Below are 27896 nucleotides of genomic sequence, written 5' to 3'. Positions count from 1 at the left end.
AGTTCTGGTAATAATAATCTCCCAAAGATATTACAACCTAATGCTATTCTTAAGCTGGAATCCTCTCAACTCTATCCTCCCCTCTGTGCTAGCAACAGCTCAGCTGCTCAGAAATCCTAATTGCATCTCACAGATACAAAGTAAAATAAAAAGCCTGACTTCACGTGAACACTGAAAAGTAATATAGGGAAACCAGAAAGCCAGGACTTTCCTTGCAGCTTCCCAAGATGAGCATGGGTTGTTTCAGCCTCCAGCATATTTCCTTTATACCTACAAAAGTCAAGTCTGCTATATTTGTTTTTCTTCATAGAAACGACTTAAGTCTTAAAATTGATAGCAGGAAACCTTTAATGAAAGTTACTTATCCACAGCTTTAATTGGGTCTTTTAATGAAAGCCTCAATTCACATTTAATTGTTAATGGGGTTTCTAAGTACAGCTAGTTAAAGCACAGCACAGCAGGCTTACACGTTTAAATTCCTGCAAAGACTTTATTAGAATCACATGGACAGCTGCTGCTCAGAAACTTTCATTTTCCTTTTTAAGACCACTTTTAATCTTGAGTGTCCTTTTGGGACAAGGCAGGAAAAGGCCCGGGGTGGGGGGGGGGGTGCGGATAGCCCACACCCCAGAGAATTTCTCATTAGCTCAACTTTGTAATTGGTTTATTTTACAGCCATAGAAAGCTTTGGTGAAGTTCTACACATTCATTCATCACCTCCCAAGGCCCAAGGTCCAGAACATTCTACATCTTTTAACAAAATGAGCACTTAAGGATAATATTTATCAGATTGGCCATAATATTTAATCCGAAAGTTTCTCTGCCATGTATTTCTCAACATGCACTTCTGAGTGGTAGGTCTTCCATGCAGAACAGCTGCAGGATGGGAGAGATGAAAGACTCAAGAGCACGAGGAACAGGCCAGTCTATTAAATCCCACAGAAACCAACTTCGAAGACTGACTCCCACTAACCTAGTCAAGATCAAGTGATGGGCCATCTTCAAACCTAGATTTTAACAAATCGTAACTAACACACACTTCTCCAACAGATTTATTTTTGAAAGGAATGGATTTTGAGGAGGAAAAACATGGGGTAGAGATATGGAATAGAAAATAAATACAAATGTAAGCTGTTTTGCTAATTGTTTTATAACCACAACAAATTCGTACAGAGAATGCCCTGTACAAAACAACACAATAAAGGTTCAAAGATCGAGGTGTTCCCCTAGGCAAGGCTGAAGATTTCAGTCTCTGGTATTTGGAATTTAGGCTGCAGTCCTTGTTTTTGGATGGATCACTGGGTGTGTGACACAGTCCATGCGATTAACCAGATTTGAACAGAAGAATGGCCACTTGGCCCAGGTAGAAGTAGATGAAGTGTTTGGTTTCATGTGTCACATAACTACCGAAGTTCCTCCCCACGATGCAGTGCCAGGTGGGGTTGTACTTCTTGTCAAACTCCTGGTGGGGGGAGAGGGAGGAAGAAAAAGAGAACACTAGAATTTCAGTGCTAAACCAGAGGTCAGAGTTTGCCTCCTAGATAAGTAGAGCCTGTAGGGGCAGAAAGGAGGAACGTTAGCATCTGCAAATTCTTAGCATGAAAGAATGTTCCCCAGCTCCAAGTCGCCTACATAGTGCATTAATGCAAACATACTTGCAGTCTGAGCTAAGCTGAGAATGGGGGTTGGGGAGGTAAAAGGCAGAAAGGGCAGCCTCAAAGGGCGCTTTGTTATCATGGTAATTTCACCTCCGTATCTTTTATGATATTGTTAATTAACAGCAGGTGTAACAGTTTCAGTCTATCAAGTCATGTGTAAACAGAACAAGTCAAAATTATCCTACTGTAGATCATGCACCACAAAATCCAAAATGGTCACTATTTAGCCGAAAATACCCCATTCCTTAGCGCACTCCAGTATCAATGAAAACAAAAAGATGTCCAAAAGGGCAAAGCCTCAATTATCATCTAAACCACTGTGTGAAAATTTGAAAGGGGCACAGCAATCCACTGTTCCTACAGAAAGAATGCTAGCAGCAGAATCCGACAGCCACCTGGTCAGATTTTATCCTTAATTGTAATTTCAGTAGCCCTCTCTTCCACATCTATCCTGATGATGCCCATCTACCACCTGGTACACAAGGACAGCAAATTGCAGAAACAACTTTCCCTGTTTTCCTCACCCAAAGGGGCTCTGAGGACCAAAACGCCGGTGATGATTTCTTCACTTAGGCGACTGTAGGGCAGGGATCAAAGCTAACCTTTCTCTATAAAATTCTTACAAGTCTCTGTGATGAGTTACACAAAAGTCGGCTCCTATACAGTGTATGCAGCATGAACATCTTTCAGACCTATTGGTATAACATTCTTACAAGCTAGAAGAACGCACTGCTGCGTTGGTCAAAAAAGGTATTTCTGTTCCATCTGAAGTCTTTCATCTCCCTATTCTCAACTGGGAACCCTCCCACGGCTTAGGCTGCCAGCTTCCTTCCCTTCCAGAAAACACAGCTCGGAGAAATTGGCAGTCCTGCCAGCTTTCTACAGAATGCTATTTACCAAGCCCTCACCCCAGCCCCCTAACCACCACCACCACCCACTTTCCCTCAACTGCCGACTAAACTCCCCACTGAAAGGCTGGCAACATCTCCCTCCGGCCCGGCTGGAAACACCCACGCAGCACCCCCCCGCCCCTCCGGAACACCCAGATGGATCCTCCGCGCAGAAATCCTGCAGAAGGGGGAATCGCTGCTCCATGATCCTAGAAACCGTTGCTAGGTGGCGCTTTCCCCCCGCGGAGCTGGGTAATAAAAAAACTTCAGGAGCCGAGGGTCTGGTCTTCTCATCAGGAGCGCAAAATTCATCTGCGTCCTTTCTGGAATCCTCTACACCCGAGCTGCCCTGCGTGCCTCCAAGGACCTCTGCCAAGCGCCCTGGGGACGCAGCATCGGGGAGAAGGACTAAGTTGTGATTCGCCCCAGCTGTGCGCAAACGGCTCGAGCCCCCCACCCGCACCCGGTCCTCACCTTCTTAATATGGGCCGCAATGTCCTTCTCTATGTTGTATTTCTCCAACGCCTGAGTCGCACACTCCACCGAGTCCTGTTGCATCTCCTCCGACATGTCGGCGTTTTTGATCACGGCCTTTCGGTCACACATGGTTACCTGGGGGGGCGAGGCCCCGGCAAGGGGTAAGAAGTTGGGGTGCAGGTTGTGCCTGGGGCGCCAGCTCCCCCAGCCCGCTCCTCCCGCCCCCCACCCCACTTCTCAGAAAGCGCGGGCCGCGCGGACCGAACGGCGGGAGAAGTCCGTCGGGGGATGTAACCAGGCGAAGAAGCCGACCGCAGCCCCCGAGTCCCTCACCGAGGAGCAGGGGGTGGCCAACTGCAACGGTCTCCTGGGGGAGGGGCTGGCGACGCTCACAGCCGGCTGAAGCTACCGTCGCTACCGAAGCCGTGGCGCATCTAAGGAGCCCCACGCCAGCCGCCGCCGCCTAGTGCCTAGGCCCCGCCCTGCTCCCGCCGGCCCCGCCCCCCATCGAACGTCCCCATTGGCTTGACGCAGCCCCCAGGACTCTCCCATTGGCCCATGACCTCAATGGTTCCCTCAGGATCTTTCTCCTGCATTTTGTTGCGGACCACAATGCATCTCTCGCGGCGTCGGTTGCCCCGGCAATGGGCTGCACGCGGTGAGGCCCACACACCCCGAAGGTGGAGCTGGGGCGGGGTCGTAAGGACCACCCAGAGACCAGAGGGGTGCGAGGAGACTTTGTGCCCAAGCCGGGAGAAGTGCCTTCAAATTTTCGAAGTTTGTCCCAAATTTGCGAAGGTGTTCTCGAATATCTTGGGAAGTTGGGTGTCCTACGTACGTCTCACCTCCACCCCAGGTCCCAAGGATTTGGGGATTCTGACTGAGGTAGCCAGTCCCTTCACTGGAAGTGTATCTCTGAAGCAGGGCCGGCTTTATGAGCAAGTGACCAGTGCAGTTGCAGAAGAGGGGCCCCAGGGTTTGGTTTAATGCTCTACTCTCGAATTCTTGAAATTATTGATTTTTTTTTTTAACAAGGGATCCCACATTTTCATTTTGCAGTAGGTCCTGCAAATTCTATAGCCGTTCCTCTTCTGAAATTTGGGTAGTGGGCCAAGGGAGGTGGGGAGGTCTTCAGGAATGGGAGAGGGTTTCTTTATCCTGCTGGGCAATGGAGACTTCCTTTAAGGGGCTAGGGGGCCATCTGGGTGGATTTGGGAGTGCTGATCCCAGGTGTGTGTGTCTAGGGTGGGGCTTCTTGCTTTGATGAGGCAGTCTTTCCTGTGTGGGAGTTTCTTGGTTGAGGATTTTCTCCAGGGCGGACGTGCCCAAATGGATAGAAAGGCATCCCTCAGAGGTATTTTCCTCTGGCTTTGGGAGACCCACCACTATGTGGTTAAAAAAGCTAGATCTTGGGGGGTTGGGGAGCAGGGTCAGATCTGGATTTAAATCCCAGCGTTGTTATTTACTAGCTGTTTGAATGTCAGTTTTCTTATCAGTGAAGGGGGACTAAATATAAAAGGAAACCACTTCATAGGCATGTTGGGAATATTGAAGGAACTAATAATGCCTTTGAAGTTCTTCAACCCAATGTGTGACATGTACTAGGTGCTCAATGAATCTTATCAAAGACTATCAGCTGATGGAACTGTCCCAAGAGTCAAGCAAGATTTTGACCAACCCTTAAATGCCTGTGATGTGTTTTTGAACTTCCATAAGCAAGTTACCAGACTCATCATGCAACCAGAAGTTTTCTGTTTACATTTCTGCGTTTTTCTTCTTGACCACTCACTCTCATTAACCCAGAATCCCTTAAAACAATTGGACCTGACAGGCACATAACTCCAAAGAGAAACAGATGGGAATAATGAGCGCCTCAGGTATCACATGTGCGTATCAATTAAGTAAAATAAGAGGCTTTTCCAAATTCCAGGTTTCCAATGGAGGGATTATGAGTCTCAGGAGTTAAAATAATTCTGTATGGTGTTGCTCCTGAGGAAGAAGTTGGGCTGGAAATAGGGGTGAGGCTGGGTTGCTGCTTCTACCTGACTTGGGTGCATGATTCAGAGCTGTGGAATCTCATGATGCCAGAGCCTGTATCTGTCTTGGGGGCCTGTATATATATATATATACATATATATATATATATATATATATATATACATATATATATATATACACACACACACACACTTTCTTATATATTTTTTCAAATATATGTATTTATCTCTCTGATCTATGGCTTGGCCAGCTTCTGTTTGAACAGAAGGAGCTGAGAGTAAAGTAATGCCATAATAAGAATAGCAACTGTTTATTGAGTGGTTGTTAACCACCAAGTGCTTTCATTCATTCAGTTATTCCTCACAACAGCTGGACCTAGGACCCCTTTCCTCCTGTTTTCCTCTTTGCTTTTTTCTTTTTTTTTTTTTTTAATATTTATTTTTGACAGCGAGAGAGAGCACAAGCTGGGGAGGGGCAGAGAGATAGGGAGACACAGAATCTGAAACAGGCTCTGGGCTCTGAGCTGTCAGCACAGGAGCCCCATGCGGGGCTCAAACCCACGGACCGTGAGATCATGACCTGAGCCGAAGTCAGACGCTTCGCTGACTGAGCCACCCAGGCACCCCCCTCTTTGCTCATTTAGATTACAGCCCAAATGCCACCTTCCCATCCCATCTCTACCTGCCCTCTACCACCACGCTTCAGTGACTTTCTACAACGCTTATTTTTACTCCATTGTACTTGTTGCATTTATTCCTTCAGAAGAATTATCTCATGTATTTATTTGCTTGGTTATTGTCTCTCCATCCCTGTCTTGTTCACTGCTGTATCTTCAGCATCTAATTCAATGTCTGCATTGAATATATAGTATGCATTGAATTAAATATGTGTGGAATTAAAATTGCCAGGTCTTATATCCCCATTTAATAGATTAGGAAGTTGATTTTCTCAAGGTCACATTGTTAATAAGTTCTAGGTCTGGATGACCTAAAATCCATTCTCTTAACTTCAGTGTTATAGTTAGCTGAGTAGACAATCTGCCTTTTTCTTATTTGTAACTTTGAAGATAAGGAGTTTGAAATGGGATAATGTTAAAATTTTATTTTTTCAAGTTTATTTTTTTATTTTGAGAAAGAGAGAGGAAGAGAGAGAATCCCAAGCAGGCTCCACACTGTCAGCAAGGAGTCTGACTAGGGGCTCAATCCCACAAACCATAAGATCATGACCTGAGCCTAAATCAAGAGCCGGACACTTAACCGACTGAGTCACACAGGTGTTCCTAAAGTTTTCTAACAGAGAGTAGGATTTTCTTTAATAAATGCCTATAACTTTCCCTCCATTTGTAGCACCTGCCTTCCCTAGCATCTCCTGTGTTTGTACCACTCATCTCAACCAGCTCTTGACTCTAATTATTTTAAATTGGAAAGTAGGGTACTACCAGAGACCCTTGCCTTCCTGGGCTATGCTTAACCCCTAGAAACTCCTAGGTTTCTAGGAACCAAAAGCCTTGCTGCCTTTTTCATTCCTTTAGCACTTACTTTTGCAGAGTTATTTCTTATTTCCTATCTATTCATCCCACAGTGAGGTATCCCCTAATTATCAGAGAAATGTACTGTGCAGTAAGGATGCTTCAAATATGTGCCTAGAATCAGTTACATTCCCATCCTCAAGGAGCTTCTAGTCAATAGTAACCTAAACCTTCTAGTATCATAGGTTTGGGGTTTGAAGGGACTTCAGAATGCAGGGGCCCAGCCACTAACTCTTAGTGAGGTGAGGTAGGTGGGAGTGGTAGGAACTATGACAAATAGAAAAACCCTTTCAAAGGTGTGAGGCAGATACTGCCATTTGGGAATGCTGCCCCAGTGACGCTAAATCTTCTGATTTTCAAGAGAGATCAGAGACCTGGATTATTTTTGTGATAAATATTGTTTTTAGTGTACCTGGGTGGCTCAGTCAGTTGAGCGTCCCACTCTTGATTTTGGCTCAGGTCATAGTCCCAGGGTCATGGGATCGAGCTCCACTTTGGGCTCCAGGCTCAGCATGAGTCTGCTTAGGAGTCAGTCTCTCTCTCTCTCTCTCTCTCTCCCCCCCTCCCCCTTTCCCTCACTTGTGCTCTCTCTCCCTAAAATAAAATTTTAAAAAATATTAAAAAAAATTTTTTTTAATATTTTTTGGGCTCTATACTGACAGCATGGAGCCTGCTTGGGATTCATTCTCTCTCTCACTCTGCCCATTCCCTGCTCACTCTCTCTCAAAATATACATTAAAAAATAAAATAAAATACAGTGCAGTCTAGATATGGCCTATGGTCCTCTCATCTAGTTGAATACTCTCTTTTTGTATTCAGGAGACTCAGAGAAGGTATAATATATAAACATAGTCTTTGTCTAGAATTCCTGACACAGAGCTCTAAATACCCTTAGAATTTTTTGAGTGATAAGAGCATCTTTTGTTATTCATAATGAGCCCCTATTAACTACTGATACCTGAGTTGATGCCAATGAGGTGACTCTTTGTGAGGAGGGTGCTGGATAGCTTCAAATATCTAGATAGCTAGTCACAAGAGGAACCAACCCTGTTATTAGAGGTTTGAAACTTTCTGTTCCCACCCCAATCATGTCCCCTTCCCCGACCCTCCCCATCTCCTCACCCGGGAAGGGAGAGGGGCTGGAGATTACATTGAATCTCCAGTGTCCATGTTATATAATGAGATCTCCATAAAAGCTCCAAAACCTTGGGGCGCCTGGGTGGCGCAGTCGGTTAAGCGTCCGACTTCAGCCAGGTCACGATCTCGCGGTCCGGGAGTTCCAGCCCCGCGTCGGGCTCTGGGCTGATGGCTCAGAGCCTGGAGCCTGTTTCCGATTCTGTGTCTCCCTCCCTCTCTGCCCCTCCCCCGTTCATGCTCTGTCTCTCTCTGTCCCAAAAATAAATAAATGTTGAAAAAAAAAATTTAAATAAAAAAAAAAAAAAAAAAAAAAAAAAGCTCCAAAACCTTGAAGTACTGTGAGGGTGGTGCCCCTGGAGAGGGCGTGGAAATCTGCAATACTCCCACCCCCAATATGCTTCGCCTCCATTTGGCTATTCCTGTAAGTAGAGTGCTTTCTTGAATTTTGTGAGTTGTTCTAGAGAATTATCACACCTGAGGAAGCTGTCATGGGAATCCCCAAATTTTTAGTCTCCTGGGTGAAGTGAAGGTAGCCTGGGAAGCCCATGGGCAGGGACATCTGAAGTGGGGGCAGTCTTATGGGACTGAGCCCTTAGCCTGTGGGGTCTGTGCTAACTCTGGGAGTCAGTGTCAGAATTGAATTGTTGGACACCCAGTTGATGTTGGAGAATTGAAGAATTGGTATGGAAAAATAAGTACTTAGTGTTGGGGGTGAGGGGAAAAACAGGGTCAGGAAAAAAGATACTACAGAAGTAAAGGGACCTGCTCATGATTACATAGCGAGCTACTTATGGAACCTGGTCTGATTCCAAATCTGGTATTCTGTCACATCATACAGACTGGCTTGTCCTTGGGTGCTGGGGATTTTATATTTTCTGGGAGTGAGTGGAGTGTGGTGCATGCTTGCTAATTGGCACATAATGTTTGCTAAATGAATGCTGAATAAATGAATGGATATAGCACCAAAATGCCTATACTTAGAGCCCCGCAAAGATGATATCTGGTGTAGTTTTGATTGGCAGCACGAAGGGGACAACTCATTATAGCAGAGACTCAACAAACCACATTCTTGTTTGATCAGAACCATCTGATCAGATTTAGAAAGCCTGAGAATAGGTCATTTCCAGGGTCCTCTGGAAGTTCAGATGACACCAGAGTAAAACCACTATGACGCCACCAAATAGAAACCTCAGAGAAGTTTTCGAAATCATCCTTCATGATTTTTGCCAAACCTGCACCCTACCTCTACTACTATTTATTCCATATTTTTCTTTAATTAAACTTTTATTTTCTTAAATAAGTATGTTTTAAAAGGCAAATGTATGTTATGACCATAAATGGAAAACCAGTCTCATTTGTTATAAATGGAAGGTAAGTAACTATAAAATAAACATTTGAATATAAAACATTTTGTCCTCATATTGCTTAACTGATCTTGGAGACCACTAGTGATATGGTCCCACACTTGGGATGTGCTGCCCTAGTGGAGGAGGGTTCTTAGAAGGGGTCCATGGTTGGGTTTTACAATCCCCCTAGAATTATGCACAAAATTTGTGTTGTGCTCATAGGCATTTTCCAGTGAGAGGATCTATAGTTTCCATCAGATGCATGAAGGGATTTAGAACCCAAGGAAGATAAAGAACAACTGCCCTAGAATAACCCAAACTCCTGGAATGAATGTCACAATTCCCTCACCAGATCCCACTGAATTGGCCCACCTGGCGTTCCAGAGCTTCACCAGTCTGGGCAACTCACTCTACTCCACTTCTAGGTGCTAAATTTGCTTGAAAAACCTTCTAAACCTGAAAACATGCATTTTCTATTCCTACCATGGGAAATCACAATTATCAGGAGGCAAAATTTCTACAAACATAGGCTTTGGGATCAGACAGATCTGCCTAGGAAAAACCTAAGTTGTGCATCCTCCTACAAGTTAGTTAACCTCTAGAGAGGGGCACATTCCCGATTTTTAAATGGAGTTAATACCTTCATGATAAGGTGGTGGTAAGGATTGTATTAAATAATTCATACAGAGGTAGCTCAGTTAAGTGTTCAACTCTTGACTCTTGATTTCAGGTCATGATCTCATGGTTGGTGAGATCAAGCCCCTAGTCAGGCTCTGCAGACAGCGTGGAGCCTGCTTGTGATTCTCTCCCTCTCTCCTTTCCCCTTCCCTGCTCATGCTTCCTTGCTCTCTCTCCCCCTCTAAACAAACATTTAAATAAATAAATAAATAAATAAATAAATAAATGAATGAATAAATAAATAAATAAATAAATAAAGTGTCTAAAGACCTAACCAAGGTCCCAAAACAAAACAAAACAAAACAAAACAAAAAACCAAGCAAACAAAAACAAAAAAAGGTAGCTATTGCTATTGTGTATTGAGACCCTACTATATGCCAGGCATTTGGGACACATTGTCTCACTGAGTTTTCACAACTCTATGACAAGGATATCAAGAACTGCTGGTCTCTCCATTACACATAGGAGGAAAGAGGGTCAGAGAGGTGAGGTCCCTTGCCAGAGGTCACCCTGCTCAGAAATGAAAGAGCTGGGTCTGACTCCACAGTCACATATGGTAGATGGAACCTCTGAGCTGTCCCACCTCCCCAGACAAAATGAGCTGATGGGTGTTCCTGGAGACTTTTAAGCATCCCTGGCTCCTGGCAGAAGCCCCCTACATATATGTTGGATGGATGGATGGATGGATGGATGGATGGATGGATGGATGGATGGAAGGAAGGGATGGATATTTCAAACTGATTCAGCATTGCTTCCTCTCACACTTGACCCTAGATTGATCCTTGACTGTCTTGATCTTCTCTGGAAAAACTACCTTTGTATTTTAGCCACCACACTTTCCCAGGGCCTTCAGAAAGCCCTTTGGGATTGTTCATAAGCAGGATGGGGGATTCCTTGCAGGGCTTGGAGCTCTACCCTCACACAAACAGGCTAGAAAGGGTGACTACCTGCTCCACCTCCACCCGCCACTGGTCCAGGATTACGCCATCCCCAGTCCTGTGCAACAATTACTTTCCGAGATTTTCTGGGACCTCAAGCCCTTTCTTGGATCAGTTCTGTCACCAACCTAGCAGCCCTAGCCCTCCCTACCTGAAAGGACATGTGAGATATGGCCTTGCAGCCCCCAGAGTTGATTCAAGGACTCCTGCCCAGAAAGGATGGGCTTCATTGGAGAGTGCATAAGGCCTAGGTTTGAACCCAGAAGCTTCTTCCCCATGGAGAAGGGCTGGCACTAGCCTGGGGCTGGCAGGGGAACTGAGCTTTAGAGCCAAGTACTGTACTGCAGTGCAGGGAGAGTGAGGCCATGCAGGCTAGGACAACTCAGGGAAGAAAAATCTCCTCTCTGGCCAATAGCCAAGCCTTGACTGAGTGGACAGACCCCTCTGAAGGCTTACTTCTCAGTCTCCTGTCCATGGTGGCAGCAGATAAATTCAGGAACATCCAGCCAGAGAAGCCTAGTAGCCCACCTCAACTTCCTCCACCCTTTCTAAGGTGTGTAATCTTAGGTAAGTCCACCTCTCTGAGCTTCAGTTTTCTCATTTGTAAAATGGGGATTGCAATAGTCCTTGTTTCTTAGGAACAATTTGGAGATTGAGATGGTGTGTGTAAAGTATACAGTGCAAGACTTGGCACACGGCAGAAGTCAACAATGCCAGCTACCAATTATCATTGTTACCCTAAACCAGGATTTTTCCACTAACATTTTGGACCAGAAAGTTTTTTGTTAGGGGGCCATCCTGTGCATTGGAGGATGTTATCAGCATCCATAGCCTCTACCTACTGGATGCCAAGTGCACTTCATACCCACTGTCAACCAAAAATGTCTGTAGACAGCACCAAATGTCCCCTGGTGGGTGACACGGCCCCAGTTGAGAACTGTTGTTCTAAACAACCTAGACTGAGTCCAAATGTCACAAATCCCAAACTCACAGCCCCATGTAAAGACAAGGCAGGTAGGCCTACTACAGATGAAAGGATGAGACATCCAACAATTACAGAACAGGTTCCCTCCAGAGAACACTAAGAAGCTGGACCTAGGTTTGCTCTAGGAGCTAACAGCCCCCTCTGACTCACTAGTGACCTCAGTGTTACTCTTTAATTCTATGCAAAGTGGCCTGAGTTAAATCTCAATTATTCTAGGGCCCAGACAAAGGGACAGGTAGCTGGTATCTGATTTCTGGCATCTGCATTCTTTTTCACTGACTGGGAGAAAAGTTGATTCTCCAGAACTCAAGAGTTCATTCAGACCTTCATTCCTGACTGCTGAGAGATTTTTGAAAGAACTAGATGTCAGTCATTGTTCAGGGTGCTGAGGATTATGATATTGTGATTTATAATGAGAAATATATATATATATATAATATATAAATTATATATATATGTATATTTTTACATATATAAATAAATAATATATAAATATATATTTCAACCAGGTTCCTGGCTCACAGCTCCCAAAATCTTGGAATTTCCTGAGCAGTTACAGAAATGGCAGTAGCTTTTTTTTTCTTTTTAAACAAATCTCAGCTATTCTGTCATTTTATTTGTAAATAATCAGTTTGCATCTCTATGGCAGCATTTTTGTCATGACATTTGGTCTCTAGTTTCAGTTCCTGAAATGGGTGAAATGGGTGTCTTGTTATCATAATAAGTCCTTCTCTATTGTTTATGTTAATAAAGTGACTTTTGGAAAGTACTTAAGGAGAGTTGATTGCCATTGGAGCCAACCACGTGATCAGAAGGTTGGAACTTTCAGCTCCATTCTGACCTCCAGGGGAGCGGTGAGGGGCTGGAAGTTGAGTTCAATCACTAATGGGCAGTGATTTAGTCAATCATGCCTGTGTTATGAAGCCTCCATAAAACCCTAGAAGGACAGGGTTTGGAGAGTTTCTGGGTTGGTGAACACGTGGAGATGCGGGGAGAATGGCATGCCGGGAGAGGGCATGGAAGCTCTGAGCCCTCTCCCCATACCTTGCCCTATGTGTCTCATCCATCTGGCTGTTCCTGAGTTATATCCTTTCATAATAAACTGGTGATCTAGTAAATAAAATGTTTCTCTGGTTTCTGCGAGTTGCTTGAGCAAATTAATCAAACCCAAGGAGAGGGGTGTGGAAATCTCTGATTTATAGCCAGTTAGTCAGAAGTACAGGTAACAACCTGGGCTTGAGACTGGCTTCTGAAGTGGGGTGGGTGCGGCAGTCTTAGAGGACTGAGCCCTTAACCTGTGGGTTCTAATGCTATCTCCAAGTAGATAGTGTCAGAATTGAGTTGAACTACAGAACATCCAGCTGGTGTCCAGAGAATTGCTTGTTGGTGTGAGGGAAAACATCCTCCCCATATATAGTGACTGGTGACCAGAACCCTATTAGGAATGTACAAGAGAACAAAATGGACAAAGTCCCTTCTTCATGGAACTTATATTCTAACAGGAGAATAAAGATAATAAAGAAGCAAAAATACGTCATACCCTGACAAGTGCAATGGATAATATAGTAGAACAAGAGAACCAAGGGTGACAGGATGAGGAGTCTTATTTTATTTATTTTTTTAAATGTTTACTTATTTCTGAGACAGAGACAGAGCATGAGTGGGGGAGGGGCAGAGAGAGAGGGAGACACAGAATCCAAAGCAGGCTCCAGGCTCTGAGCTGTCAGCACAGAGCCCGATGCAGGGCTCGAACTCGGGAACAGTGAGATCATGACCTCAGCCAAAGTCGGATGCTCAACCGACTAAGCCACCCAGGTGCCCCAGGAGTCTTATTTTAAATAGAGGTTTCTGGGAAGGACTCTCTGATAAGGTGCAATTTGAGCCAAGATTTGATGACCTGGCTACTGGGTGGAGCACAGAGTGTACAGAAGCCAGTGGAGGCAGAGAGGCCAGGCATCAGATGGCTTGAACCAGGCAGGAGTTAGGATGAGAGGTGGTTGACTTCTGGATGTATTCTGAGGGTGGAGCTGACAGATTTGCTGATTAATTGAATGCAAGGTGTGAGGGAAGAGAGGAGTCAAGCATGACTCTAAGACTTGTGGCTTAAGCAACCAGAAGAATAGATTGGGTTGGGGAAGGCTGGCCAAATCAGGAACAAAAAGCTGTTTTGGCCATGTTAAGTTTGAGATGCCTATTAGACATTCCAAGTGGAGAGTTGGATAAGTAAGTAGTTGGATATATAAGTGGAGAGTTGGATAAACAAGTAGTTGGATATATAAGTTCTGGGAAGAGGTCCAGGCTGGTGCTATAATTTGGGGAGTCGTCAGCTTATAGATGACATTTAAAGCCATGGGACTGGATGAGATCACCACTGAGGGAGAAGTACTTGAAGATGGAAGAGGTTATGCTTATTCAGCTAGCCACATTATCTGAGCTTTTAACATGGGCCAGGCCCTAAGGTAGGTGCTAGGTATAAAGATGTATATCCCTAGGCACCTGCCCAAGAGACGCTCTATTAATTTTTCCTAAGTGCTTTGGCCATTTAAAGGATAAACATTGAGAGTTCCTGTCATGCCCTTAGTCATTTATTCTCTTTTTTCAACAGATACTTATTGAATACCTATTTGTACAAGTTTCCCATCTAGGCACTAGGGACATGAAAGGAAGTAAGTCAGATATCACTCCATCCTAATGGTGTTCACATTTTATATGTGGAGGAGGCGGACGTTGAACAAGATGCATGTGATAATGTGAGTGTAGTTGTGACAAATGCAAAGACGGAGAAGGTAGGCTAGTATGAGTTCTGTTAATGAGGGCTGTGACCAAGCCTGGGAGGCAAGGAAGGCTTTCCTGGGAAGCCACAGTTGAGGAGCAATCTAAAGAAACAGGAACGTACAGAAGGGGATGTACAGAAGCTTCTCAGGTGGAAGGAATAGCACAGTCAAAGGCCTGAAGGCTCGAAGGAGACTGGCAACTGAAGGAAGGCCAACATGGCTACAGAGCAGTGATCTGGGGAGTGGGAGACATGAAGATGGAAGAGGGGGCAGCAGCCAGACCTTTGGCATCTTGTGAGCCTGGTGAAGACACATGGACTGTCCTGAGGCCACCATTCACTCTGAAAGGCTATTTATGCCCTTGGAAGACTTCTACAACGTAATTTTTCATAGATCCTCAATAGTCCATCCATAACTATTTTCCATCCATAACTTTTTGAAACAAGCTCTTATCATTGAACACTCGGGTTGTTTCAATTCCTCAGCATTGTAACAATGCTTTGTTCTGATGAACATCCTTCAAAGTTAAAAATAATCTTTGTTTTATTCTACTTTCAGAAGCAATAGGTACTCATTGTATGAGAGTCAAACACCACAGCAATTTAGAATCTGGGAAAGAACATTCCTGGTAATCTTGCAATTCAAAGATAACAGCTGTTAAAGTTAGATTTTTAAAAACGTATTTAATAGCCTTTTTTCTTCTTTTTACCAAAATGGGGTGCTTCTGAGTTTTCCATGTCATGACATATAAATCTGCTTCATTCTTTTAATTAACTTCCCTACGTTCCCACCATTTCCACCTGCCCACGCTCAGGTGTATGCACGTACTGCCTCCCCTCCAGGTACCAGGCATGAACCATGAGTGCTCCTATCTAAAGTCATCTCCCTGGCACTGAGCCCATCTTCTCTCAGTCCTGTGATTGCTAGTTGGTCAAATTCTGCATCATTTAATTTCTCCCATCTACTAGATTATTCCTATTAGTGTACACACATCCTGCAGCATTCTCCATCTTTCATAAATGCCTTTCTCTTAACTATACATTCTCCTCTAGCTACCACCCCATTCAGCTCCAAAGAGTTACCTATATAATTAGTCCCCCCTTATCTGTGGGGGATGCATTCCAAGACCCCAGTGGATGCCTGAAACTGCAGATGGTACAGAATCCTAGATATATACTATGTTTTTACTATACAGACATGCCTATGATAAATTTTAATTTCCTAATCAGGCAGAGTAAGAGATTAACAACAATGACTCTGCTAACAATTAACAACAATAATAAAATAGAACGATTATAACAATATACTGTAGTAAAAGTTGTGTCAATATGATCTCTCTCGAAATACCTTATTGTACCGGACTCCCCTTCTTGTGACGATGTGAGAGGATAATATGATAAAGTGCCTACGTGATGGGATGAATTGAGGTGATGGCATAGGCATTGTGACACAGTGTTAGGCTACTAGTGACCTTCTGAGTATAGTTAGAAGGAGGATCATCTGCTTCCAGACCTCAGTTAACCGTGGGTAACTGAGACCGCGGGTAACAGAGATGGTGGAAAGTGAAACCGCGGATAAGGCTGGAGGATTATTCTCTCAATATCTCCTATTCGGAACTATGAGAAATGAATTTTGGTTGTTTACATGTCACCCAGTGAGTGGTATTTTGTTATAGCAACCTGAAAGGACTGAGCCATCTGCCATTGTCCATTGTCTCCTCCATTCATTGCACCAAAACGGCTCATCAAGTGCCCAGTGACCGCCATGTGCTAAATCTGGTGACTCGTTCTTAGCATTTTCATTGATGTATTCGTCACAGTTGCTTTCTTCCTTTCTTTTTTTTTTTTTAATTTTAATTTTTTTTTTTTTGACAGAGACAGAGTATGAGCGGGGGAGGGGCAGAGAGAGAGGGAGACACAGAATCTGAAGCAGGCTCCAGGCTCTGAGCTGTCAGCACAGAGCCCGACGCGGGGCTCAAACCCACAGACCACGAGATCATGACCTGAGCCGAAGTTAGAGGCTCAACCGACTGAGCCACCCAGGCGCTCCTGCTTTCTTTCTTTCTGAAGTTCATTCTTTGCTTAGGTTCCAGGACCCCCTGGACTCTGACAGTTCTCTTATCTCCCTGGGTGCTCCTCCTCAGCTTCACCTATTTGTTCCACCCCTTGTCCCTGACCTCTGAAGGAAGGAGTGTCCCTGGTCTCACTCTTTGGGCCACTTCTCATAGTCTCTATTTTCCTGGCTCTAAAAACCATCTCCAGGTCTGGGACTCCTGTTTCAGTCCGCTTGGGCTGCCATAACAGAACACCAGAACCTGGATGGCTTCTAAACAACCAAAATTCATTTCTCACAGTTCTGGAGGCTGGAAGTCCAAGATCAGGATGCTGACACAGTTGGGTTCTGGTGAGAGCCCACTTCCTGGTTTATAGCCAGCTGTCCCTGTGTCCTCACATGGTGGAAGGGGTAGGGGGATCTTCCTGAGGTCTCTCTTATAAGGGCCTATTCATGAGAATATTCCTATTCATGAGAGTTCTACCCTTATGACCTAATATTTCTCCAAAGCCCCACCTCCTAATCCTATCACACTGGGGGACAGGTTTCAACATATGAATTTGGGGGGCACATAAACATTCAGTCTGCTGGAGCCTTCAAATTTGTAGTCAGCCAGAAAAAAAATTGTGGGTAAACTGAGAACCCCATTTGCAGCCCTCTCCTAAAGTAAAGATAAGTCTTACAGGGCTGAGCCCTTAACCTGTGGGGTTCTGCACTAACTCTGGGTAGTGTCAGAATTGAATTGAATTGTTGGACACAGAGTTGGTGTGGGAGAATTGGAGAATTGATATGGAAAAATGACACATTACGTATCAAAAAAAAAAAAAAAAAAAAAGACACCAGAGGAAATCACTGAGTATTAGCACAGTGTTAGATACACGGACTTCAACTGATATAAAAATTACAAGCCACAAATAGGAGAGAATTAAAAAAAAAAAAAAGATGTGAATAAATGGAAAGTAACATCAAGGTTCTAGATGGGAAGGCCAAATATAGCATGAATGAAAAAAGTTTCCACGTGTAAATTTGTAGATTTAACACCATTCCAATTAAAATACCAATAAGATGTACAGAACTTGATAGAAAGATGCTAGACTGGCAACAGAACTAAGCCTTCCAGAGGTACAAATTAGGAGGAAAGTTCTAGACTGGGGTCACACTGTTCTTGCCACCACTGAATACCAAGTCACCAAATCAGGGACCTGGAGGCCGCGGAGGGTTTGGCCAGGCAAAAGACTGGGGAGGCAGAGGTGGAGAAATCAGTGTTTCAAGAGGTAGCCCCTACAAAGAACAAGTGTATGCTTTCAGACACAGCCGATCCTAGAGAAGCTGGCTGAGGAGCAGTGGGAGGTGAAGAGAAGCTGGGGGAGGCACATCATGAAGAGCCAAGATAAGGATGTGGAAATAGGGTATCTCTCCAGGGGGCAGTCACTTTGTCTCCTCCACTGCTGGGTCCCTAGCAACTAACCCAGTGCACACAGTAGGTGTTCTATAAATATCTTGGAGATCTCTTCATACCTGTATAAACGGACTTGTTTTTTGTAACTTCTGTGTAGTGTTCAGGCTTCCACATTTCCCATGTGACAGGTCCCCTCTGGATAGACCTTGAGATTGCTTCCAGTTATTATTAGGGAATCATATTATTATTATTATTATTATTATTTATTTATTTATTTTTGAGAGAGAGAGAGAGAGAGAGAGAGAGAGAGAGAGAGAGAGAAAGAAACAGAGTGTGAGTGGGGGAGGGGCACGGAGAGAGAGGGAGACACAGAATCTGAAGCAGGATCCAGGCTCCAAGCTCTCGGCCCAGAGCCCAGAGCTTGAACTCACAAACCATGAGATCATGACCTGAGCCGAAGTTGGACACTTAACCGACTGAGCCACCCAGGCGCCCTGGGAATCATAGTTATTATTAAGAAATATCCTAGCATTTTGAATACAGCTCTCCTGTATTCAGGATCCCTGTATTCAGTGATTCCTCCTGTGGCCTTTCCTCCCCAGGGCCAAGAGGGATCATTGGATTTTTTTTTTTTTTTTTTTGCTTGGTCCTGTTCTGCTCGCCTTCTGGTTCCCAAACAAGCACCCTTTTGCTATTCATGGTCCCCTCTGAGACTGTGAGACTATATTCCCCTCAGGCCTTCTCCTCCCCCCAGCCCGCACATCAACTCCCCTTTACAATCATGCTATTCAGGGATATACAATAAACATTTGTATGGTAAAGGCAACTCACACTGATTTCCATTGAGCGCTGAAATACTTAGGACTTAATGTATACTCTAACCCAGCTTGGCTCTGATTTACATTAGGGCTTCTCACCCTAAGTCACCTGTGGTTCTAGAAGGAGAAAGAACACCCCTCACCCTCAACCCTTGGCCTTATTGTGCTGAACTATTTAGTTTCCCCCAGAGCACCCAGCTCTCTTCCGACCCTCCCAGCTTTCTTTGCACATGCCTTTCCTTTTCCTCTCCTCTTGTGTCTGGCTAACACCAGCTTCTTCTTCAGGTCCCAGAAGCCATTCCCAAGCCCCTTGCCCCCATCGGAAGCCTTCCCTGAACACCCCACTCCAGTCTGGGTTAAGAGCTACAGAAGCACCCTGTACTTCTTGTAGTACATATCCCACTTCACTGTAATTTCCTTTTTAGTAGTTTGTGAACAGTGTGAGGGCAGAGTTTGGCGGTTTTTGGTTGGTTTTGTTTTATTTTGTTTTTTAAGATTTTATTTTATTTTTTACTATGTTTAATGTTTATTTATTTATTTATTTATTTATTTACTTAAAGTTTATTTATTTTTGACAGAGAGAGAGAGAGATACAGAGCATGAGCGGGGAGGGGCAGAGAGAGAGAGAGAGAGAGAGAGAGAGAGAGAGAGAGAGAGAGACAGAATCCGAAGCAGGCTCCAGGCTCTAAGCTGTCAGCACAGAGCCCGACGCAGGGCTCAAACTCACGGACCTCGATATCATGACCTGAGCCAAAGTCAGATGCTCAACCGACTGAGCCACCCAGGCACCCCATCGTTTGTTTATTTTTGAGAGAGAAAGACAGAGAGACAGCAGAGAGACAGAGAGAGCGGGGGAAGGACAGGGAGTGAAGGAGACACAGAATCTGAAGCAGGCTCCAGGCTCCAAGCTGTTAGCACAGAGCCTGACACGGGGCTCGAAGTCATGAACCGCAGGATTATGACCTGAGCCGAAGTCAGATGCTTAACCGACCGAACCACCCAGGTGCCCCAAGATTTTATTTGTAAGTAATCTCTATACCCAACGCAGGGCTTGAATTTACAACCCCCGGATCAAGAGTCGCACGCTCTACTGACTGAGCCAGCCAAGCGCCCCAAGTTTGGGTCTTGTTCACTGTTTTGTCCCTGGCACCCATGACAGCACCAGGCGGTTCTGTGGCTCAATAAATATCAGTTGAATGAATGAACAAATGTCAAGTGGGCAAGCAGTGGGGAAGCCACCAATGTCCCAGATGCTACATGCACCACTGTAGGCTCTTAGAGCTGGGGAAGAAGCAAAAATCTGGACAAAATGGGACAAAAATCTGGTTTCCTGCAGGTACCTTCAAGGAGTGTGTCTGGCAACCCAAGAGAAAGGATGGAATAACAAAAGAAACTGGTCCCCAGCTGCCTAGCTTCAGGGAATGTTTGTCAGTGTGACATTGACAGAAGCCCCGCATATGTGCTGACTGAGGGGGAGAGCCAGCCTCAGCCAGACAGAAGCAGGTTCAGCTACTGTGCATGTGTTAGCACAGAGGGATGTGTGGCTTCTCGGCTCTTCCTTCTTCTTCTTCTTTTTTTTTTTTTTTTTTACTTAAATAAAATCTCCAGCATAAGAGACTCTTAAAAACTGAGAACAAACTGAGGGTTGATGGGGGTGGGAGGGAGGGGAGGGGGGGTGATGGGTATTGAGGAGGGCATCTTTTGGGATGAGCACTGGGTGTTGTATGGAAACCAATTTGACAATAAATTTCATATATTGAAAATAAATAAATAAAAATTAAATAAAATCTCCAGATATTTCCCATATTTGTTTGTTTGTTTGTTTAGCTTTAAGGAGTGTTTTTATTTTTGAGGTGCCATTACCAAATTATATTGACACAGCTCATTAGAAATCTGCTTAGTAAAAAATTGATTTGAGTCCAAAAACATTAAGATTCTATTAAATAAATGTATCTTCTTGCTGCATCAAAAAAAAAAATCATTAGCACTCTCATTAATCATTTCACACCCTTTCAACCCTTTGCTTGTGTTTCTGGTTTAATTCGGCTGTGAAATAAGTTTCAAAGGTACGTGATAGGGTGGAGAATGTTTAGGGAAAATTTCTGGGTTGAGGGTAAGGAATTTGGGGCTGAGAAAACAAAACTTGGTGAACTTGAAGAGTCTGTCTGTCATTTTGTACCTTAGTACCCCTTTTCTGGAGCTAGAATAAATCTTTTTTAAGTACTAGTTAATAAAGTCAACAGGTGTTTATTAAGCACTGTTAAAAAGAAAACCACAGGCCCAAAATAGTGTCACTGAGGTTAAGGCTCCAAGTCAGTAAACCAAGACTTAACACCTAACGTAACTGCAGTTTCAACCCCCCCAGAAATGGAACCTTTAACCAGTCAACATGTGAATTTTCTGGTTAACACAAGGAAATTTACTGATAGGCCCCCTTCAGTTCCCCTCAGGAGGATGACTTTGCTTAAAACAATGGATTCTTTGCTAATAATTTGCTTTTTTCCACTCCCTCTCTACCTTTAAAAATGTTTTCTCTTCTATAGCCCTTTAGAATTCTTGTTTACTAGCTAGACTGGATGCTGCCTGATTCATGAATTGATTAATAAAGCCAATTAGAGAGGTGCCTGGCTGCCTCAGAGTGGCATGTGACTCTTGATCTTGGGGTCTTGAGTTTGACCCACGTTGGGTGCAGAGATTACTAAAAAATAAATAAAGTTAAAAAACTAAAGTCAGGGGCACCTGGGTGGCTCAGCTGGTTAAGCATCCAACTTCAGCTCTGGTCATGATCTCACAGTTCATGGATTCAAGCCCTGTGTCAGGCTCTGTGTGGACAGCTCAGAGCCTGGAGTCTGCTTCGGATTCTGTGTCTCCCTCTCTCTCCCTCTCTCTCTCTCTCTCTCTCTGTCTCTCTCTCTCCCCCCCCCCCTCAAAAATAAAATTAAAAAAACCAAAAATTAAAAAAAATAAAGTCATTTAGATCTTTAACATTTGTTTTTGTTGTTGTTATTTAACAGCACCTACTATGTGCCAACATAACATGGCTGTAAAGGGAAGTGATTGGTCTCAGTGGTTCTTAACCTTTTCTGGGGGGTGTGACCTTTGAGAATGATGAACTGCACCATCCTATATGGTAGCCGCTGGCCACATTTGGCTATTTAAAGTCATATTAACTAATTACAATTAAACACAATGAAAAGTTCAGTATCTTACTTGGAGTTCTTACATTTCAAGTGCTCAATAGCCAAATGTGGCTAATGGTTACCACACAGAACTTAGATATAAAATGTTCCCATCATCATACAAAGTTCGATTGGACAGCATCACATGGCTATTCTCCCCAGAAAAAAAGACTCTTCTTTCAATGTGCAATCCTTTACATCTGACTTTACAACTTTTACAATGTTGAAAGATTGGGGTGGGAGTTGAGTGTATGTGTGTGTGTGTGGGGGGGGGGCAGTCATCATTGACTGGTCCCTGATGCCCCTGAATCCAAGACAAAGAAGCCCTGATATGACAAGCTATTTGAACACTCCATCTCAGAATAGAGCAAGCTGACAAAAATAAAGCAACAAAGCTGTTACAAATTCAGTATGCTCACTGCTTTAAATGTACCTCCTCGTGTAAAACCAGGGTTCCTACCTGGATGGTCACATTCAAAGAAACATCAGCTTATCCAAAAATAATTGAAAAACAAATACTAAGGATTTTCTGCAGTCTCTTAAGGAGACAACAAAGGGGAATAATATTCACAACACACTGCAAATCTTCTTGAATTATCTTTCCTATCTTTTTCCTCTTCTCATCCTCCCACACGTGGCACTTGCTTCCTGAAAGCTCTCTGCACCCCCATCCAAACCCTCTCCAAATCTAGTCTGCTGCTGCTTCTCCCCTTCCTCCCCTGCACAGCAAATTTCTCTATTAGGGACCTCTGCAGAATATGTTTTATTTTACTCCATCACACAAATACAGTGGCAAAGAATAACAAAGAGAAGGTTCCCTGGGTGATGTGACTAGGCACATGTTCCACAGTGACACAACCCACAGCTCTCCCTGGCAGCCTGGACCAGTTTTTCTCAGATGACTCATTTTCCCACCAATGGTCTACTCCCCCATCACTTCTTCAGTCCACTGCTCCCAAGGACCAGAGTCTGGGAGAAACTCATGACTGAGCCTGACACAGAAGAAAACATTTTGTTGGCATGCCAGAGGGAACTGATGTCATAGGGAAAGGGAGAAAACCAGATGGGCTGGTTCGCAGAATGTTTTATCCCTACTGATAATTGTTTTATTATTTTTTGGGGTGCACTGCCCTACTCGCTAGTAGGGAGTGAACGGCTTGCTGTGGGAAATACATTAACTCTTCATAGTCTGCCAAGATGAAAGTCTTCAAGATGAAGATAGTTCCATTGGTGCCATTCTTATCTTCATGGTACGAATGATTGGAATTATTGAGCTCCTATGTATTTTAGGTGAAAGCTTATCCCTGTGGGAACAGCAGTCCTATCCCATGTGTCTGAGGACTCTGATGCCCATCCACCATCATTAGGTCATGCACCTGGAATTCTGTTTTCAGTGGACACATAGAGCCTAGAGCCATCACATTTCTTATCCTTCTTTATGTTTTCCATACACATCTGAACTCATCATCATCGTCCATCCCCTATAGATCACCTCCTGCTTTATTCCCATTTTAGAATGCTACTATTGCATAACCAGTTCTCTAAGCCAGAGACTTGGAAATCAACCTGGACTCCTCTTCTCTCAGGCCCCACACCCAACCTATCTCATCTCCCATGTCCTTATGATATCTTTTCCTTGAGATAACCCATCTCCTTAGTATCTATCACCTTACATCAGGCCACTGACATCTCTTGCTTGGAGGACTGCCACAGTCTCCCAACTGGTGTCTCCCTGCGCCAGCTCCCATGTTACTTTCTCTGTGTAACCTGCTAGTCAATGGGCCATTTGGGGCTATCCCTGTTCTTGCCCATACTCACCTTTAGGCTAATCTGACTACATTGTCATATCTTCCCAGAACAATAAAAATCCAACTCCAAAGTTATTAGTGGACAATGTAGCTTTAAATGAAGGAATCTATGAAGTCACAGGAGGGGGCCTACACTGCAATTACATAGCAATACTTCCTACAGAGACTTCTGGTCTCTCATCTCTGCCCAAGATTCTCCTCCTCCCCCCATCCCCCATTATGGCAGCTATTGCCACACCTCTCCTTCACTCCCTTTCCTTTCCCTAGTATCCTGCAGTTGCCCTCTAGTCAAATTAGCTCTTGGTCTCCTCCCAGAGACTCTGTAACTCCCACTCCATATCTCTAATCTGCTCAACTGCCACTTCCTTCTGAAAAGATCTCATCCCAGCATAACTCCTTAAAACCCTTCATGGCTACTCACTGATTTCTGTAGAGTCCACACTCTATAACATAGTCTACTAGGCTTTGCAAGCCCCAGCCAGCTCCTTGTCCCTATCTTCCCCACTTGAACCCTCTGCTCAGCTATACCGTAGGGCAGTGGGGATTGCCCCTGGTCTGATGTGCTCTGTTCTTAATGTTTACTTATTTTTGAGAGAGAGAGTGAGCAGAGGAGGGGCAGAGAAAGAGGGAGATTGAGGATCTGAAACAGGCTCTGTGCTGTCAGTGCAGAGGCTGATGCAGGGCTTGAACCGAAGAAATGTGAGATCATGACCTGAGCCTAGGTTGCATGCTTAACCAACTGAGCCACACAGGCACTCCTGTGGTGTTCTCTCTTCTATGGAGGTGATCTGTCATGCTGTCCTTTTTTCCTGAAAAATCCACCCCTTTCTCCCTACGATTAACTCCTACTGTCTTTCAGGGCTCAACCTAAACATCTCCCGCAAGCCTTTCTTATAATCTTGAAGACTGTGTTAGGCGGTCTCACAGCAGTTTACCTTTATTGCAACTGGGCTCTCAATGGCTGTTTGAATAACAACTTGAAATATACTTTGAGGACAGAATTGTATTACCACATGCCATGGGCCTCCTACAGGGCCTAAACTATAGCAATGGACTCAATGGTGCTGAATAACTAAATAAGCAAAAGCTCAAAAGCACATCCCTGCCTAGGGTCTGTGGCCTTAGTAGAGAATGGAACCCATGAGCCCTTTAAGCATTAAGCTATAATTCTGGCCTCGTTTGTGTTCTAAACTGCAAAGGTTAGTACCTGAATTCACAGAAAAAAAACTCTACCCTTTGGGGTTCCATGGATGATCATAAACGACCCCTAGAAATTTAGCTGTGTTCCTTCTAATCTAGGAAGGCTGTAGTTGCCGTATCTCCACATAAGGGCACATTTTCTAGGCTAGGTATGAATCCCTCTGGGGATTGCATGCCTTAGGACTTTGTACAATATATGCTGAATCATTACTATTTATAAGCAATCTTCCACCTAGAGTACTAGTAGGCTACTTAGCTGACTCCAATAGCTTTTTTTTTTTTTTTTTTGGTTTGGTCTTCCCAGGCAACAACCATGTAGGAGTGGCAGGACTCAGAAAGAGGTATTAACACACCTAAACATACCCCCAAAATGGGAAGGCATCTGGACTTGTGGATGCCTTTAGGATATGTAAGCTCCTATAAGTAAGGCTTTGTACTTAGACTCAAGGTCATATTTGGCCAGGGCCCTTTCCTGCTTGACTTCTGAAGGCTAGCAAAGAACAACTAGAAGCTTTACATAATCCAGAATACAACAGATGGTTCTGTTTTATTTTAGAAGTAATTTATTGTGCTTTGTTCCAATTATAAAAGTAGTACATGCCAAATACAAATTTGATAAATATGGAAAAGCATAAATAAAAATATAGAAATCATTTCCAACAAGAAGGTATCTCCACAAACATTTGGAGTTATTTTCTTCCATGCTTTTTTGTTACAAGTAATGTATACATATATGTATATATATATATATGTATATATATATATATATACATATATATATACATATATATGTGTGTGTGTGTGTGTATATGTATATATATGTATACACACACACACACACACATATATTTTTTTTTCCCCTCTCCAGTGTGTGTGTGTGTGTGTGTGTGTGTGTGTGTGTGTGTGTATTCCCTTGAACAGAACTGGGCAACACTGCTTAAATTTTTGTTTACTTTTTTTTCCCAGAATATAAAAATGAAACAGAGTTGCAGTAACTATATTCAGCTTTACAGAAATGTGTAAGGTCTAAAGTGAAAATGCCCACAATTGCATTCTTTAGAAACAACTGGTGTCAACCAGTTTAATAGATTCCTTGAGAATATATATTTACATGTGTATAATGTACATATTAAACACCATTTTATTTATTTTTTAAAATAAAATCTATTTATTTATTTTGAGAGAGAGAGTGCAAGCAGGGGAGGGGCAGAGAGAGAAAGAGAGAGAGAATCCCAAGCAGGCTCTGCACCATCAGTGCAGAGCCTGATGTGGGGCTCAAACTCCCGAACTATGAGATCATGACCTGAGCCGAAATCAAGAGTTGGGTGCTTAGCTGACTGAGCCACCCAGACGCCCCTAAACACCATTTTAAATTCATTTTAATTATAACTAAATTAGCATGACCTTAGCATCCTTCAAAATATCATTTAAAAATTGTGTAACATTCAATATTATTATGTTGGACCACTCCCTTATTATCAAGCATTCCATTTTTTTAACTGCACAAAATGCAATGAACATAATTTACTGTAACATTTTCATATTTCCTGATGATAAAATCCTACAAGTGACATTACTGGACCAAAAGGTATATGTATATTATCAGGGACTGATGTATACCATCACAATCTGCCTTTCAAAAAGGATATACACTCAGTAGTTATGCGTGAGTGCCTAATTTCTGTTTTGATTTTAAAAGGCTCAGAGGTGGTATAACTACAAATCAACTACTGTACCTTCATATTAAATTTTTTTAAATGTTTATTTTTGAGAGAGAGTGGGGTAAGGGCAGAGAGAAAGTCGGAGGATAGAGGATCTTAAGCAGGCTCTGTGCTGAAAGCAAATAGCCTGATGCTTGCAGGAAATCACCAACTGTGAGATCATGACCTGAGCCAAAGACGGACACTTAACCAACTAAGCCACCCAGGCGCCCCTAAATGTTTGGTTTTATTCCGTTGCTATTCATTGCTCACATTAACAGAGTTGGGTTTTTTTGGTTTTGGCTTTTTTGGCGACCGGGGCAGAACACGAACACCAGAGTTTGTTTTTAACAAGTTTCATACCTGCCCCATTTATTATGCAAATTTCCAGACATACAAAAAGGTTTAAAGAATGGTGCACTGAACAGACTGAACGCACCCACCGTCTAGATTCCACAGTTAACATTCCGCTGTTTGCTTTTGCCTATCTGCCCATTATGCATCAATCCACAGAGGTTTCGTTTTTAATATGAAAGCTCTTTTTCGATCAAGACTCTTGTGATGCAAGGCCTCTATTTCTGGAGCGTCCCCACGTTCAGTGCCCTGAACTATGGGAAGTAAATGTGAAAAAGTGCCGACATGAGTGTCTACCCGAGCTCCTGAAAGGCTCGGCCCACAGGTGGGGGGCACGGCTTCGGCTTCTAATCCTGATCCCCTCAGTTTTCTCACCTGTAACAATGGAATCCCTCCATCCCCGGTGAGGATTAAAGCACTCTATAACGACAGCTGAGATACTTAAGACTCTTTTACTCCCTCCGTGTCTCCCTTGAATGTCACAGCCCAAGCTGCGGAGGCCAGCTCAGCTCTCACACCGTCAGTTTTTAGACCTCAGTTCTAAGCAAGTGTTAAATGGGGGCAGGGTCACCCAGAGGGCTACTGACCTGAGTCTGAGGGCCGCGACAGCCCCACCCAGCCCACCGTCCGGGACTCCTTCAGACCGCAGCGTGGTCGGCCTGCGGCCCGGACCTGGCTCCCTCCCTCCGGCGCCCCGCAAGCAGAGTGACAGTCCGCGGGGTCCCTTCCGACCGCTGCCCGCGTCGCCACAGGGAATGCTCTCAAAAGCCTGTGAGGCAGGCGGCGCTACAGAGGCAGAAAACTGAGGCCTAGGAAGCCTGAGTCACTTGCCCAAGTGCACTAATTAGGCGAGTGAATTGCTTTCAAGGAATTCTGGGAATCGAACCCAATTCACGGGACTCCAATCTCTCTCTCTCTCTCTCTCGTCGCCCTCGAGCCCGCACGCGCCTACAGGGGGCGCCGGCCTGCGCGCACGC

The 27896-nt window shown here is 44.1% G+C and overlaps 1 protein-coding gene across 2 annotated transcripts; it reads right to left on the bottom strand.

Moving 5' to 3' along the window:
- Nucleotides 1-1036: 1036 nt before the first annotated feature.
- On the bottom strand, nt 1037-27531 carry DYNLL1 (dynein light chain LC8-type 1). 2 transcript variants are annotated; one of them, XM_019814621.3, is made up of 3 exons: nt 27507-27531; nt 3023-3160; nt 1037-1462 (listed from the first exon to the last, which is right to left on the bottom strand). In XM_019814621.3, the coding sequence occupies exons 2-3, from the start codon at nt 3152-3154 to the stop codon at nt 1325-1327; spliced, it is 270 nt and encodes an 89-aa protein (XP_019670180.1). In that variant the 5' UTR covers nt 3155-3160; nt 27507-27531; the 3' UTR covers nt 1037-1324. The 2 variants fall into 2 exon arrangements, with proteins under 2 accessions (XP_019670180.1, XP_003994773.1); XM_003994724.4 differs by lacking the exon at nt 27507-27531 and adding an exon at nt 3359-3520.
- Between the last annotated feature and the right edge of the window lie 365 nt (nt 27532-27896).

The sequence above is a fragment of the Felis catus genome, chromosome D3 (assembly GCF_018350175.1).
Source record: "Felis catus isolate Fca126 chromosome D3, F.catus_Fca126_mat1.0, whole genome shotgun sequence".
NCBI classification, from domain to species: Eukaryota; Metazoa; Chordata; class Mammalia; order Carnivora; family Felidae; genus Felis; species Felis catus.
This window is presented reverse-complemented; position numbering and strand designations above follow the sequence as displayed.